The 17,783-nt window shown below is 36.9% G+C and overlaps 1 protein-coding gene across 4 annotated transcripts in view; it reads right to left on the bottom strand.

The window, feature by feature from the left end:
• Rev3l (REV3 like, DNA directed polymerase zeta catalytic subunit) overlaps positions 1-17,783 on the bottom strand; it is a 133,053-nt gene that overhangs the window by 87,648 nt on the left and 27,622 nt on the right. For all 4 annotated transcript variants that reach the window (XR_009587958.1, XM_060373348.1, XM_021657208.2 and 1 more), the window contains exon 2: positions 3,393-3,582. Coding sequence is in view for 3 of the 4 variants with exons in the window: in XM_060373348.1 (XP_060229331.1) it covers positions 3,393-3,582 (190 nt within the window). In the remaining variant the exon portion in view is untranslated. The remainder of the gene's footprint in view (positions 1-3,392; positions 3,583-17,783) is intronic.

Below are 17,783 nucleotides of genomic sequence, written 5' to 3'. Positions count from 1 at the left end.
GGACTTTTCCTGACTGACTACTGGAGGTAGAAGGAGCCCTACAGCTACAGGACATGAAAGGAAGAAGCTTTTTGTATGCTTGCCCTGAGTCTCACTGGTAAGTACATATATGCTGTTGCTGAGGCGATTCCTTCAGCCTACTTCTTCAGGATTTCAATACACACCAAAGACCAGTGGAGACTGCCAGGCTGAACAATTATTGGATTCTTGGACTATTTGTTGTGAAACAGCCATTGATGGACTAAGAGGACCACAGCCTGTAAGCCACTCTAATAAATCGCATATATATTTATATATATCCGTTCTATCGACTCTGTTCCCCTAGGAAGCGTTGATTAGTATAGATGGGATTTCATTTTCTTACTGGTAAATTTCAACTTTTTCCTACTACTGTGTTATTTTTTCATTTACACAAATACAACTCTCAGGAGATAGGTCATCTTTACCCAAATAAAAGAGAAGAAAACGTACATTTATGTACTCATATTATCTTTGCTTTGTCTTGGTTTTGTTAACAATATTTAACGCTTTTTTTCAATTTGTCTCAATGTCAGACACTAAGTAAATCTTTAACTATTAAATCAAAATTATTTGAAAATCTGTGATTCTGGTTTCACATATATTCCCCCAAAACATAGCCTAGAAATTCTACACATTGTCTATTTGTTTTAGGTAAAAACAATTGTGAATAATTTTATCTCACTTAGTTGGAGAGTAAGAAAGATCTGTGCAGGTGAGCATCATCCAAATTGCAGTATGAAAGAGAGAGACAGACAGAGACAGAGACAGAGACAGAGACAGAAGGTGATTTTCTCCCCTCTTCCCAGAACTGGGATAGAACTATCCCCTCTCCCCCTACTCTTACTGACTACAGCTTCAAGCTGTGATGTTGACTCTGTTTCTTGACTGGCACCAACAGCTTGCAAGGCCTCAGGCCTTGCCTGGAGTTGACAATTATACCATCAACTCTCCTCGTTCTGAGGCTCCTCAGAGTTGGGCTGGCTACCAACATCTGGGGGGTTTGGGTTTCAGCATACAGACTGACTATTGCTGCAGCTTCTCGGCCTCTAGAACCACATGACACAATCCCTAACAAATTCTTTCAATACCGGAACCTGTACTCTTAAACAGTTACATCTGTATTTTATTCTTGTCTCTCTTTTAACTAATAGTGCTCAACACTGTCAAAACGTACTGGTATGAACTAATAAACAAGGAAACATGGTTAAGTTAGTGGAGAAACAAAATTAAGAGCAAAAATTAAAATAGTTCAAGTTGTGTTGAGTGCTAATGTAAAATAGGAATGGGCTCCTATAGAATAATGATGATCATTACACTGTCTCACTTAGAGGTGAGGTAGTCATGCTTGTACAAACGACTCCGGTGGGAAACAGTCTGGTATACACAAGAACAGAGAGCAAAGATCAGTGTTTCTAGACGGAGCACAGTAAACTGGTGGTAAACAGAGGTCGGGTCGTGTAGCTTTGGTTAGGAGTTTAAGTGTTTTTCCATGAAGGCGATGAAAGATTTTAAAACGATCCAATTACATGATAAGAAGAGTGCTTTTACTAATTTGGAATCAGAAAATAGAAAAAAAGAATTCAATTAAAAACTACTATCCAAAGGAAAGTGTAGATTAAGATGTAAAAAAAAGCAGACAAATTTAAAGCCCATATGCTGATTGCACAGAGATATAAACCTGAAATATCATGGCCTCCAGATCTTTCTCCATTGTGCTCAACCAATACCGACTCAAAATTCTGAGCAACACAAAACATCCTGTTGTCATCCCTGACATATCTCACAACTCTCAACCACCTGAAGAGCACATAAACCTAAACATAAACCTCAGCATATCTCCAGAAGCTGATCCCTTTGCTCTACTCCCCTAGCTGAAGCCACCATACTTTATTACCTAGACTGATGAAACAGACATATTGTGCTTCTTGCTTTTCTAGCCATGTCTTCCTACAATCTTTGTTTCCCTACATAATTGCTAAAGAACCCTAGTAAGTTTAAGTCAGACCCTGGCTGCTCATTATCACGCAACAGCTCAGAAGAAAACTCAGAGTTCATAGGATAGCCTCCTATAATAATTCTCAATTTTGAGTATGCATCAAAATTGATAGAAAAGCTTATTAAAATACAGATTGTTGGTCTCTAATCAACAGTTTCTCATTTAGTAGGTCCATGCTAAGGCTCAATCAAGTTATTAGGCCTCCTAGTTTAAGCTCTTTGAGAAAGTAGCCTATGGAAAGTAGCCCTGGATTGTTCAGGTACAATCCTCGTCCTTAATAGATCTGAGAACCACAGTCTACAACTGTGAAATCAAATAGAACTAATGCTGGAGATACTAGAAATCAAAGTATGAGAATTGTACCTTGAAAATTATTGGTCCATATAATCTTCTCATACTTATCTACCTATTCTCTTTTTTTGTCATTCTCTCCTTACATGATCTTCTTCAGCCAACTGGACTCTATTTACTCATTCCCTTACTTCCATTTTATTCTTTTAATTTTTACATCTTTTAATTTGATAGTTAATGCCACTGCTCTTGTCATGGGACCCTTTCTGAGCACCCAGTCTAGGACTGTACAGGTCTTGTATTCGTATAGTGTTTTCCATCTTCTTTCCTTCTATACCAATTGCCATGTAACAAATAAATCTATCTCGTGTAATGTGTAGTAGTTGTTACCTTTTTCTCATTATTGGAATATAACCTTTATGGAACTTAATAGTTTATATCTTGAATGCCATCCAAAGGTGCATGAGTTAAAGGCACTACTGAGAAAGTCCCTTTAAAAGGTGTAGTCTAGTGGGAGGTCTTTAAGTCACTGGGAGCATGTTCTGAAAGGGATTTATGGAAGCAGTTACTTCCTTCTCCTTTCCTAAGTTTTCTGGCCTATGGCAAGTAGTTTGCTCAGCTACATGTTCCTGTAATGATATACTCTCTTGACACAGGCCCAAACCAATCACACCAATGGCTCATGGACTATAAGTAGAATCTAATAAAATGTGAGCCAAATCAAGTATTTTTCTCTTTATAAATTGAATGTCTCAGGTGTTTTGGTACAGTGACAAGAAGCAGAGCAACATACCAAGGACCTACAACAGTATATACAGAGAGACAAGGTCCTATAGAGTAAATAGAAATTACACGATTTCTCCAGTTCTAGGAAGCAGAGCAGTAGAAAAGGCTAAAACAAAAACAACTGGTAGCCATTTATTTTTCATTCCAGCAAAGCTTCAAAAAATATTCACGATAGCTCCATTATTACAAAAGCAAAACAAATATGAACAAAATAAATTTCATTTGAGTGTTTTCCTATAATTAAAATAACAAAGGAAATACAGAGAAGCAAAATTATAAGATATTGTCATATACTTACATTCCTGATACTAATGACACTTTGAACACATGCTGAGCAGTGGAAGATGGATTGCCTAAAGCCACATTAAGTGCTCTGTCGATACTGAGTGCCATCTGAGAAAGATAGCTTTCTGGCTGCTGTCCATAACCATCGTATGGCACATAGAGGTAAGGAAAGATGCCATGTAGATGAAGACATGTCTTCTGACCTAAAATATAACACATCATAAAGTTTAGTCTTGAGGTACATGCAACAATGTAACATTCAGAATGCAAGTCATTCAAGTGTTCTAATGGCAATATAGCTTATGTAAGGTAGCAGAAGAAAATTAGTCCATAGCTACCTGTATTAACCATACTTTACAATAAACCATTTGTAAGCCTTTTGTAATCATGAGCACTGTGGTATACAATCTGACTGGTTTTGTGTACCCCACTGAATCATAGTATTATAACGCTTACAAAATTCACTGACATTTACTAAAAATCATTGTTTTCAACTGAGAGGTTTCCCTAAGATAGAGATAGCTCTCGGAGAAAAATATAGAAAAAGGAGTTCTTGTGTATAAAATTTTGCTAGTGGGAACAGGAAGGGAAGTAATGATAAAGTTTTGCTATTAGGAAGGAAAAAACCAACTTATTGATCAGTTGTATGTAATAGAAGTGGACTTCTGCATATTTAAAATTCCAATTTGATGGAATGGTATTACAGGGAGATACATTGTGATAGGGGAGGGGACCCAAAAGTAAAAAAACAACAAGAATGCACATTTTTCAGATGTAAAAACAGTCCTGAGTCACCAGCACACTACCGAGACACAACCATGATACAGAAAGAAATGAGGGCTGGAGAGATGGCTCAGAACTTACTGCTCTGCAAGTGGTGCACATTAATTCATACAGGCTCTCATGAATACACATAAATAAAAACTAGGTCTTTATTAAAAAGAAAGAAAAACTAGTAAGACTCAGAAGAAGAAAAAGAAAAGAAAAGAAAAGAAAAGAAAAGAAAAGAAAAGAAAAGAAAAACAGCCACAAAAACAAAAGCCATGACAAGGTTAAGTAACAACAGAAATGAAAAGCAGAGATTCCATTACTTTGCTGAGAGTGGCAGGGCTTATGGAGTGGCTTCTATCCTCAGGGCACTGGCCTTAGCTCCTCTTGGGTACATGCCATCTGTCTGACTCAAACAGGAAGAACAGCAGTGATGGAAGAAGACATCCATATTTCTCATGCTGCCCTTCACTGCTAAGGAGCTATCTCTGTCAGAAAAAATCTCCAAGCTTCTATCCATTACCCTTTCCTCACTTTGATCACTTGGCCTTTTCTTTTGGTAGAAGTGGCTATTTTATTGAACACTATTTCCCATTTCTGTCTTATATTTACATAAATCATACAGAAAATATTTTGGACATTTTATTATATAAATAACATTGGTCACCACCACCATAACCCACCAAGGTAGGTTATGTCCCCATCTGACCTGAACTACCAACTTTGGGGACAGAGTCTCTTTATGTAGCCCTAAATGTCCTGGGAGTCACAGAGATCCAACCTGTCAATGCCTCCCAAGTGCTGGGATTGATTGCTGGTTTGCAATACCACATCACCCCTCTTATTTTTCAGGTATTGTAAAACAGAAACAATACATCTACAAGTGGTTACATAAAGCCCAGAACTACTAGAAAGGTCAGTTTTACAATGGATGAGATCTAGAACTCCTAGGCCACAGTATTCTGATTATTCCTTTAGTGCTGGGACCAGACCTCACTACCTAGGGATGCACGTGTGTGAGGAGAGTCCGCCATTACTGCTCTATATCTTGGCTATCGGTTGAAGCATGCTGACCTGAACTACCAACCTTCTTCTTTGAAAATTTAGAAACTAAATTTCTACTGCACTGGAAATTTAGTTTCTATTTGGACCAGCAGTTACAAAACTTAATTTCAAAGGAATAAAGAAATCATTTTAAATTAAAAGCAAATTATGAAGTAAATTCATTGCTAAATAAAATTACTTCCTAAAATTAGTTTAAAATTCAAATAAAGAAAATTCTAGTTATGGGTAGGTCTTAAGAAAAGATATCATCTATAGATGACCTGCTGACATGCTTTCTAAATATCTCATGACTGAGAATTTTAAGCACTATCCTCGTAGATACAAACCACAACTGAATTAACGGCAAATATACTAAACTAGAGGCTGAAGAATGTAGAGACAGAAATGTTTCCTTTAAGTTGACAAATTTAGGACCAGTGATTTAAGAATCACTAGTAATGTCCCATAAGCAACTGCAAGGACTGAATATGTTTTTTTTTTTTCATGATCAATGTATCTTAATGGAATTTTGGTTAAAATGCTTAAGAGAAACAATTACAAATGTGACTTCCATTAATAATGCATCTTTAAAAACAACTGTACACTACTTTTCACATTTTCTGCTTAGTAGGAATCAGGGAAATTATTTTTCTATTCACAAGCTTTGGAATTACAAAATGTAAGAATATATGACTTAGGGAGAAAAGCAGCAACTATGTAGAAGGCATCAGGTTAAATGTTTTAAATCTATTTCTTTCTAAAACTTAGAAACAACTTTGCCAGTGGTTCTCAACCTTCCTAAGACTGTGACTTGTAATACAATTACTCATGTTTTAGTGAGCTCCTGACCATAAAATTACTTTCATTGCTACTTCCTAAGTGTAATTTTGCTACTGTCATGAACTGCAATGTAAGTATCTGATATACAGGGTATCTGATATGTGGCCCTCAAAGGGGTCGTGACCCACAGCTCCAGACCTGCTGGTCTAAGGCTAATGGCTTTTTAGTAACTGAAGGTGGATTTGAAAGTAGATTGACAGATCTGAAACCTACCATCATCTTTTTAGTCAACATTAAGTAAACACTCAATTTCCAAAAAATTAATGTTAGATTTCATAATCTTTAACTTCTAAGTTCTTGTTTTGTATTAAAATTGCTGTTTCCTTGACTCATTTGATGACAAATTCTTTGGGACCCAACAGGAACTGTTTATGTTTGAGGGAGCACAGTAATTTTAGGTCTCATGTACAAAATACATGCAATGTATGTTTACTAAATATTTGCAAAATAAAAGAATTCTCAACAAAACAGAATAATTACTTAAGGAAAAAAGAATGAAGTAAAAGCCTGAATATATCTGAAGAAAGAAAAATCCATAAAAACAGTGTCTATCTATAATATAGGGAAAAATGGGCATATGAGTCTGGTAAGAATTGCAGTTTATTTAACTTCATATTCTGAATACTTCTGGTCCCATTCACAGCCATACCGACTGCATCAACACAGACCTGCCTTTCTCTGGTCCCTAGGGATGGCTTGGTGCCTCACACATACCTTTTTCCTGCAAAAACACCTACCCATGAATTTCTGGCACAATACTAACAATTTTAATACAGAATGAGTATCACAGAAAGAAAATGAACAGAAATAAAACAAGAAACTCAAAAGTTAAAGAGACTGCACAAAACGAATAAGCAAACCAACAGTTCTTACTGTAAAATCTGTAATTCCATAATAGCTTTTTTTTTTTTAATCTTTACAAGGTCGGACCATTTCTGTCACCTTAGAACAGCTCTACCTCATATAAGTGTGTGGGACTAAGGAGCTGCAAAGTCTTAAGAGAGATAAACTATTATACTTCATTAGTCAGGACGGGGCTAGGCTGAGAGGAAGCATTCAAAGACGTATACAGGTGGATAACTGGGACTACAGAGAGTGGCAGCCTAGAGCCTTCCTCAGTCGGGAACCACTACATCCACTACATTACACTAAAAGACTTTACACAGGCAGCACGCTTTTAAGAATGTTTGTAAAATTAATAAAAACTAAAGAATTTTAATCTAATAAATGATTCTGAATTCTTGAAGACTTAGGGTATTAGCTATTTCTGGGTGACATATGGATCTAATGAAACATTTATTTCCTTGTCTCCAGAAATTTTATTAGGGTATAGTTTATAATAAAAATGTAACAATTTAAAGCCTATGTTTTGATATATATATATTAGGATGATTAAATAAGGCTAATACATGTATCACCTTGCACACTTATTTTGTGCTAAGAATTTTAGTATCACTTAAAAGAAAACCTATTATCAACAAATTTTAAATTTTTTTCACAAAAGCTGGGACAAAAGAGGAGGGGAAGTGAGGTGAAAGTTCTACTCCTAGCCAAGAATCTATTCACAATTGATAGCTGTTGGCTGGGAGAGGAAGAATCAGTTTTCTTCACTGGAATATCAACCATACTCTAAGGCAGGCCTCACACTCTGGAGTAAGTGGTCAATACAAATCCAACTCCATGTATTTTGTGGTTTTGCTGTTGTTTTGTTTTGAGGGAAAGAAAGAACAGTTGGGTTTGTAACATGGAGGGAGTGGAGGGGTGCTGAGGGTGGTCTGGGAGGAGTTGGGGAAATACATTATATGATATTCTCAAACAAGTAAAAACATTTTTAAAAGCTCAGAGAAAACCTGGTTCAAAGCCTTTTTTTAAAAAAATAGCTGTTCAATCATTAACTGTATTAGGATAACTAACTATGCAAAGATCTAAGAACAGAAACCAGAAGAATCAGCCAGCAAAATTACTAAGGAAACAAAAACAACAAACAAATACAAACAGTGAAGGTGCGGAAATTTTGACTTAAAAATTACTGGTTGAAAATGTCTAGTTTTTAAAGAAAATACTACAAATAGAAGAAAAATATGGGCTTATAGACAGGGAGTAAGACAGAATTTGGCCTGGGATAGGGAAATCCTCCAGTCCCAAAACACATACCTAGCCATTCTTGCATTTTATTAACTAGTCCCTGCCGGTTCTGCCTGCAGAGCTGGCTGCCAGAGGAATCACCTACAATTAGGGAGAGCTGGAACTCCCTAACTTCCAGGGAGGGCGAAGAGGCTGAAGGTTGAGATGGTACCTAATGTCCAATGATACAAATCAGGCCTGTGGCTGGCATGGTGGTGGCACATGCCTTTGATCTCAACACTTAGGCAGAGATAGGCAGCTCTCCATGGGTTGAAGGCCAGCCTGGTCTACAAATTGAGTTACAGGACAGCCAAGGATACACAGAGTAACCCTGTCTTGAAAACAACAACACCCCCCAAAAAAACCCAAACAAACAAACAAACAAACACCCCAAAAGGTGTTCTGTATTGACACAGTAGCAAAAGCTCAAAAAGGCCTGGGTTTGAAGAACTTTTGGAACGTTGAATATAAAGCAGTTCCTCAGGGAAGAGGCATGGAAACTCTGCCCTGCTCCCTTTCTCTGCTTATTTCTTTAATCTGTCTATTCCCTTGTACCTTTGTAAAACTCTTTGTAACAGACAAAGTGTTTCTCTGAGTTCTGTCAGGACCTCTAGCAAATTAATGAACACAAGGAGAGAGGGTCGTGGGAACCCCACTTCACCGCTCATCAGCAGCACTTGTGAGTGGCATGCAAGAGTGGCGGCCCCTTGTACTAGACCCTCAGCATGTAGGATCTAATTCTGTCTCCAGGTACACTGTTCAAAAACTGAGCAGTCTGTCTTGCCATTGAACTAGTAAAAGAAATAGTGGACTTGAAAAAAAAAGGATAAATTAAGATTCTCAAACCTGAGGGAATAAAAGAAATAAATTTTAAAAATGAAGTTCCAGAGATTTTTGGAATACTATTAAGTATAACACTGGAAACACAATTTGAGTCTCAGAATGAGGTAATAGAAAGAAGAAGTAGGAAAAATATTTGAAATAATGACAACAAGTTTCTAAATTAAAAACATGAGCATCAAAAAACTTGGTAAATGTAAGATAAACTCAAAGAAAGCCACATGTGAACATAGAAAAATCAAACTGCCAAAAGACCAAAAAATATTTAAAATATTTTAAAGCAGCAAAAGAAAAACATGTCATCACATATAAAATCACTTCAGTGAGACTATAGATACTGTATTTAAAAACCATAGGTCTAAAAGGTAATGAGAGGACAGTTATCAATGGAAAAGAAAAAAAACATCAACAAAGAATCCAGTATCTAGCAAAACCATCCTTTACAAAGCTGAACAGTTGAAGCATGTTTTGTGTTTGTGTATATTTGTGTGTGTGTGGGGGGAATGACAGTCCTTGATAAGCAAAATGAGATAATTCATTAGGAGCCAACCTACCCTAAAAGAAATACACACACACACAAACACACACACACACACACACAAGGCATGTTTTCTTTCAGGCTGCAATGAAAATAAGCAATAACTGAAAGCCTCACAAACAAAGAGCAAGGATAAAAGTAACTACATAGATAATAGCAAAGTCAAGAAAAATATACTTGACTCTACCTGTTTTATTCTGTGTTACTTAAGAACATAAAGCCATGATTATAAAATCACACTGAGGGGTTATAAGGTAGAAAAATGTACTTTGTATGATAATAATAGCACAAAGAAAGAAGAGAATAGACCCATAGTTGAGCAGTTATACAGTAAAACTACATGGGAGTTAATCCAAATAATTCCACTGTAAGATGGGTAGGTATAATTACCACAAAGAAAATAATCTTAAAAACTGCATAGAAAACAATAAGGGAAATTAAAGAACATACTAAAAAGCCACCTATTTAACATAAAAGGCAGTTATGGTGGTACAAAGAGACATAAAACAAGAAACAAACTACCAAATGGGAGATGTAAATATACAGAATTATGATGGCAGTGTCAGACAGGCTGTATTTCAGTCTAGGCCTCTCCACTCCATGGCTGTGATGATGAATCTCGATTGCCAACTTGACAGGGTCTAGTATCATCTGAGAGACAAACTTTTGAAGGTGGATTTTAACTGAGGTGAGAAGACCACCTCAATGTAAGCACTACTGCACCAGCTGGGGCTCACAGAGAACAACAGCAAGAAGGTAAACTGAGAGTCACTGTCTCTTAGAGCTTCCCCACTATGAACACAGCATGACCAGCTGTTTTCCAGGCCTGCCACTGTGCCTTCCTGTGAGCCAAAATGAACCTTGGAATGCCTTGGGAGAGGACTTGCAACTGAACCCACTGAAAACTTATCTTACTCTTACCTCATATTCTTATAATTTCTTTCAAATGCTAACAATGAAAATATTTATAATGTCCTCGTAGCTTCCTCTTTTTGTAAGGATATTAGTATGAAGTGAATTAAGGTCCCTGTTTCTAGATTGAACAACTGCAACAGAAAAGTATATTACAAATTCTCTTTAATATATCAGAAAGTTGTTGAAATAATACCTAAAAGCTCATTTAATTTAAAATAATTGTATACAAAAGAAATCAGTAATTACCTTGACTTTTAGTAACTATAAAGCTCAATTTGCATATTGCCAAAAGCCCTACAGTGTGATAAACCACTTTTTGTAAAGCCTGTTCTTTAAAAAAAAAAAAATTTAAACAGCTAACAGCAGTTTCAAGATTTAATCCCTAAGAAAATGCATACTTCAGAATAAATGTCACTAAAAGAACTAGTATTTGTTAACCTTAGGTAAAAATAAAATTCTAGCTTGTGAAACAAACATTTTGTTGAGATGTTTCGGTCAGGACAATCATAAACATGAATTTTTGTGGTTTTTCAATCTAAAGATAACTAAACTCAAAGGAAAATATCATTCAGGTTATGACTGAAAATTCAGCTGGGAGGTAACGGCACATGCCTTTAATCTCAGCACTCAGGGAGGCAGAGGCAGGAAGATCTCTGTGAGTTCCACACTAGCCTGTCTACAAAGTGAGTCCAGGACAGCCACGGCCACACAGAGAAACCCTGTCTCAAAACAAAACAAAAAAATCATCTTAGACACTTCAAACAATGGTAATAAGAAATCAAGAAAAGACTAATCTAGTTAAGTTTATTTCTGTAAATGTCTGAGTTTTCTGGCTAGAGAGATAGCTCAGTGGGAAAGAGCACTTTGCCTCTTGCAGAAGTCCTGTGAGCTAATTCTCAGCACCCATATGGAAGTTCACAACTGTCTGTAACTCCAGTTCCAGCGGACCCTCGCAGGCACCAGGCACACATGTGGTACAGTCATACATGCATGTAAAATAGCCATACATATAAAATAATGCAAATAATTTTTTAAAAATAAAAAAGTTAGTTTTCTTTCAAAAACAGAATACCAAGGGCAATCAACGTCATCTGAAAGTCTAGTGAATTGTTCATATATTTTCTATATGGTAGCTGAATACTAAAAGACCTTAAATTTTTATTTCTACAAGAAATTAAAAAGAGCCCACAGGATGGCAGGGGGAAATGCATACCTTGTATCTAATAAGTGATTTGTATCTAGAATGAAAACCTTTATTAACTCAGTAATAAAAAGAGACAACCTTATTTTAAGATGTGTTTTCTAGTTTAAAACTTAAATGTCCCCCAAATATCACATTTAAGGTAAGGTCCTCAACCTATGGCACTGCTGGAAGGTGACAAAAATCCTTGAGGTAGAACCTAGTGGAAGGAGTTAGGTCGCTGGACGTATGTCCTCCAAAGGGATGGGATCCCAGTCCCTCCTCTTCTCTGGGCTTCCTGGATGCCATGAGGTAAGCTATTGTGTGTGTCCTCATCACACGTACACAGGCAGTGGTGCCAAGCAACCGTTAGGAACTGAACTCAGGACCTCTAGAAGAGCAGCCAGTGCTGAAAACATCTCTCCAGGCCCCAAAATAGATAAAATTTTTGAGGCAGAAAAGAAAATTAATATGGCTCAGTGGTGCCATGGTACCTTCTGAACAGGGAGCCAGAATGCATCTCGACTCCTTGAAAATAAATAGTATATTGAGTGGTAGATCTAAATAAACATTTTCCAAGAAGGATGTGTGAGTGAACAACAAGCACATGAAAAGATGTTCAACACTAGCATCCATCAGTAAAACGCAAGCCAAACCCACAGAGACTACTACTTCACTATCCACCAGCAGAGTTAAAACAAGAAAATTAGAAAATAAGGTGTTAGAAACTGGAAATCTCACACTGTCTGTCTATATACAAAAACATGTATATACATATTCATATCAATATTGTAATAATCAAAAAGTAGGAACAATTTCACTTGCCCATCAGCTAACAAAAGATCAACATAATGTAAAATACCCCCTCAAATTAGTGTTGTTCACTGACTTAAAAAAAAAGTGCAGATATATGATACCATATAAATGAACCTTAAATAAAGCCAGGCACAAAAAACAAAAAAACAAACAAACAAACAAAAAAACCCCAAAAACTATGTATCATACAATTCCATTTATAAGAAATATTGAGAACAATTTTTTTAGATTTATTTATTCATGTAATGTATGCGAGTGCTCTATTTGCATGTGTGCCTGCATGACAGGAGAGGGTTATGAGATCCTATTACAGATGGCTGTGAGCCTCCATGTGGGCGGTGGAAATTAACCCAGGACCTGTGGAAGAGCAGCCGGTGCTCTTAACCGCTGTACCATCTCTCCAGCCTGCAAAATAGACACTTTTTTTTTTTAGGCCGAAAAAGAGATTAATGTGGCTCATGCCCAGGGAGTTGGTAGAAAATGAGAAGTAACTGCTGCTGGTACAGAGGATTCTGAGTGATAAAAATGCTCTAGAATGTAGTGCTGGCTGCCCAACTCTGAAAGCATCAGATATTACGGACTTGAACAGATGAGGCGAGTCATATAGTACATGAAGTATAGCTTAAGAAAGCTATTAAAATACTTTTAAATCTATCTATATAAGAATAAATCTTTATTAGAATAAATGTTTAAATCTCTATGAGAATATGTTTAAATCTACCCATACTGTTTAGTAGAGCCTCTAACTTTGAAAATGTCATTAGGACAGATGTATTTAGCAAAACTATTGACGTTATAACAGAAATTATTAGTAAGTGGGGAAAAATAATCATTAGCCACTAAAGCCAGTTATAAATCTTTATTTCCATTTAGAGCTATATTAAATGTAGTATTGTTATAAACCTTAGATTACTTTATATTTTGCCAATTTATATAGTCAATCACCATTAAATAACAAAAAGTTAAAGATCAAGAATTACCATTGTGAGAAAGTTTCCCAAGACAAGAAAAATTAAACTACTCTGAGTAATTAATAGTTACTCTGTCAAAAAAGAAAATCTACTAAACATGAATGGTCACTGAGAAGACTAAATAAATAATAAATTTAAAAAATTCACAGAGTGTTAGACAGAAATATACTACCCACAGCTGCTAAATACAATGCACATGGGATGAGGAAGGCCAACACCTTTAAAGTTTCTTTCTGTGTTTTTTTTTTGTTGTTGTTGTTTATTTAAGGAGAGGCTGTCCATATTTTTGGTTGTGATCCTAAAGTCAGAGTATACATTTACAACTAGTTTAATGCACCTTTGGCCATTACACTGTTTTGCAAGTGGTGCAGACACCCACTGACAGTATTCTAAATCCCTCTCTCCCATCCCTGTAACAATGCTGCCATTCGCTTCATTCACGATAAAAATCACTGAATGCACCACTGCCTTTGTTGTTTTAGGAAAAAAAAAAATCTATCACCTAAGAAGAGGGAAATGAAAACTGGGTATGCTGATTCATACCTATAATCCCAGCAATAGATTGGCTAGGGCAGGAGGATTGCAAGAACAAGCCTAACAATTTTCATTCCCCTCCTCTTTCCCTCTCTTCCTAATCATGTCTTCTACGTAGTTCAGATGGCCTGGAACTGCCAATCTTGCCTCAGCCTCTCAAGTGCTGGTGCTTGCCACCAAACTTGGCACAATTTCTAATTTCTTTTTTTAACTAAATTGAATCCTAAACTGAATCATCTAATAGAATCTCTCTCTCTGGAAATATGATGCTTTAGGTTCATCTTGTTCTTTGTCTACCCTAGATATAGAATAAGAGATTTCCTTAGAGACACTGTTCCCTTTTTCTAAAAATTAGATAATGTTTAGAAATCAGAATCTGGAAATGGTGTAATTCCAACACTAAAAAGGTAGAGGCAGGAGAAGCAGATGTTTAAGAATTCTCCGTTGGCTACATAGTAAGTTTGAGGCCTATGTGAGATTGTCTCAAAACAAAAATATACTGAATAATTTCACACACATATATATTTCTGTAGCTATTCTTCTATGAAAAACTATGAGCTCAAAATGATGCCTCCAATCTCAATCCAATACTGTTTCTCTCCCAACCGATAGCAAGAAACCTGGCTCCTGCTATGCTAAATATATGGTTTACTTTATAGAAGCTTAGTGTGTGAGCATGTATGCTTGCGCATGTGCAAACACACACGCAAAACAATCCTAGAGTTACTAATATTCACCACTGAGAAAATTTTATTTAAGAACTATGATTCAATGCTTACATTCTGGGTGTTGAAAAGTTTAAAGAGACTGAAATCTGTAAATTTTAAATTAAGTGAATCTTGAGTTTCTTACAAGTGTATCTGCCATGTTATACAACATTTCCATCATCTTTGTGTTAAGTCTTTCTAGGTATCTGTTTTCACTCGGCTTAGGTAAATACTGTCAAGCTGTAGGTCGAATGTTTGAAGTCAACAGTCCACTCTTAGGTGTTTATCTCACTTTATACTCTCAGCAGCAGTGCGACAAAGCTGAGTCACGCCACCACATTCACACCAGTGTTTGGTGTTCGGTAATTTAGTTGTAGTCACTGTAATGGTTGTATAGTGGTATCTCCTAGTAGCTTTAATTTGCACTTCTATGATGACAATATTATATCAAGTATTTTTCCATACTTGCATACTAAATATTCAAAGATATTCCTTAGTGAAATGTTTATAGTTTTTTTGTTTGATGATTTTTAAAAATGGGCTACCTTTATAATTTAGGTGTAGCGATGATTAGACATAGAAAAATTGTTAGCTATATGTTTTGGAAAGATCTCAAAATCTATGAATCACTTATTTCACTGTCCTACCATCATCTTTGTGCAGGAGTATATGTGCTGTGTGTGGCTAGGGTGGGGGCAGGATGGGGGTGTTAAAACTACAGCGTGGCAAGCTCCCAAATCACAGGGACCTGAATTTTTCCCCAGACCCTCTTACTTCCCAATCAGGAATCTCGCACTGTGAAGGTCACTGGCTAAAGCATTTTAAAGAGTGGGAAATGTTAAAGATGACTCTACTCTTCACAGTAGCAGGAACCTGAAAGAAAAGTAACTTTATGAAAATCCTGTGAAACTATTTCAATCAATGACAACCATGAAGACAAAAGAACTAGTCACTAAACCCTCAAGCACATTTAGACCCAGGATGGTAAGTTCTGAGCTTCTGTATTTAATTTTTATACTTTGGGGCAGGAAAAGTTAATTTTCAACCATTCTTAATCTTAAAGTACAACATTCACCGTGTTAACATATTGGAGGGAAGTTGTATTTATTCAAACATTAGAAACCCTTCACCGTTTGCGGTTATGTGGATGGCTCCAAGAGCTGGCCTTCAGCCTCTTGCCAAGCAGCACACCACATGAGCTCTCAATCACCAATACACCAGAAGCCCTTGTATGAGACCCTTCAAAGCCAGCTTCACATGCTACAGAAAAACAGCAGGCTCAGTCAAACTAGCTCCGAGTTAACTAAGAGACAAAACAATCCACGGACACAGGAGAAAATGAAACCGAGAGCTTCTAATACAAACTCAGGGCTCTATAGAAGCAATTGATCTTTCCACACTATTAACTGTCGCTCAAGCCTAATGCCCAACTAAAGAACTTCTGGACACTGCAGATTTATTTATTTATTTAAATTTTATGCTGCGTGAGAGGCTGGCAAACTTTTTCTACAACAAGACAAAAATCGATTATTTTAGGACTTAGGAGCCAGTCTTTTACAACTAATTCACACCTTCTCTTGGAGCATAGAAACCACCATAGACAATAAAGTAATAAAAAGGAGTCAGTATGATCCGATAAACTTTATTAACAAAAAACAAAGATGGGATAGATACACGGCAGAGGTAGAGTATGTATACAGGATACATGCAGTCCTGAATCAGCTGACTCCCTTTCTAACATGGAAACTCCTTTGTATCCTGATGCCTGGTACAAAATACATGTTCTGCAAATGTTTGCAGATATTTTTATTTAAAAATAAAAGAAATTAAACAAAAAACCTGTTACCTTGGAATAAATACTATTCATCAAGCATTACAAAATACTAAAAAACTCTTGCTAAAATTTCTAAACTATTCCTCACACTATTTTGATTTTTTAAATTAAAAAAGTTAATTCTAGCAATTATAAAGCACCATTATGTTAATACTGAACTCTGTATAGGAATAATATTAATTTCCTTACTCCCTGGGACAATTTACAAAAATAAGCAATCTGACTACTTGTAAGAGTTAAAGCTAAGGGCTGGCAAGATGGCTCAATGGGTAATGGGTAACAGTGTTTGCCACACAAACCTGATCACCCGCATTCAATCCCTGGGACCCATGTCCAAAGAAAAAGGCCATACGCAATGTAATCTGTAATCCCTGCACTCCCACAGTAAGATGGGAGGCGGTCAGGAGAATGGCCTGGGAGCTCACTGGCCACTTGGCATGGAGTATGCAAGAAGCAGAGAAACAGAAGCCTGCTTTTTAACAAGGTGGAAAGAGATAACAGATTCTCCTAAGTTCTCCTCTGACCTCCACATGCGTGCCATGGGATGTGCATACCCCATCTAAGATAAACAAGTGTGCTCGTGCACGCATACACCCCCCCCACACGCATGCACACACGCGTGGGTTCACATTTTTTTATTTTTGCTTATTTGAGATAGGGTCTCACTACATAGTGTTGGCTAGCCTGGAACTCACTGTGCAGACCAGGTTGGCCTTGAACTCACACTAGTAAAAATTGCTTTTAATTTTAAAAGAACTAAAACTGAAAAGCTATATTCAGTTAATGTTATCATTAATACATAGGCAAGTGAGAGCCAAAGTCAAAAGAAAAAATGTGTGAGCCAGAGGTGGTGGTGCACACCTTTAACCCTAGCACTCATAAGTCAGAGGCCAGGACCAGCAGAGCTCTCTCTGAGTTTGAGCCCACCCGGTCTATGAAGTGAGTTCCAAGACAGCCAGGACTACACAGAGAAACCCTGTCTCGGGGATGGGGGGAAGAGGGAGGGAGGGAGGGAGGGAGGGAGGGAGGGAGGGAAGAAAGAAAGAAAGAAAGAAAGAAAGAAAGAAAGAAAGAAAGAAAGAAAGAAAGAAAAGAAAGAATTGTGAAGCAACAGGCAGAACAGAATGGAAGTTGTACCGCTTATACAATGTAATGCGCATCTGTGAGATTTCTCTATAGTATGTCCTTTGTTTCCTCTTTAAAGTTTACATTTACCAATTTAAATAGTGTACATGTGTGTCTGTCTGGGATTTGTGCACAGGAGTGCAGGTGGAAGGGCATCAGATGCCCCTA

Source organism: Meriones unguiculatus, chromosome 20 (genome assembly GCF_030254825.1).
Source record: "Meriones unguiculatus strain TT.TT164.6M chromosome 20, Bangor_MerUng_6.1, whole genome shotgun sequence".
NCBI lineage: Eukaryota > Metazoa > Chordata > Mammalia > Rodentia > Muridae > Meriones > Meriones unguiculatus.
The sequence above is the reverse complement of the archived record's forward strand: the minus strand, read 5'-3'. Positions and strand labels throughout refer to the sequence as shown.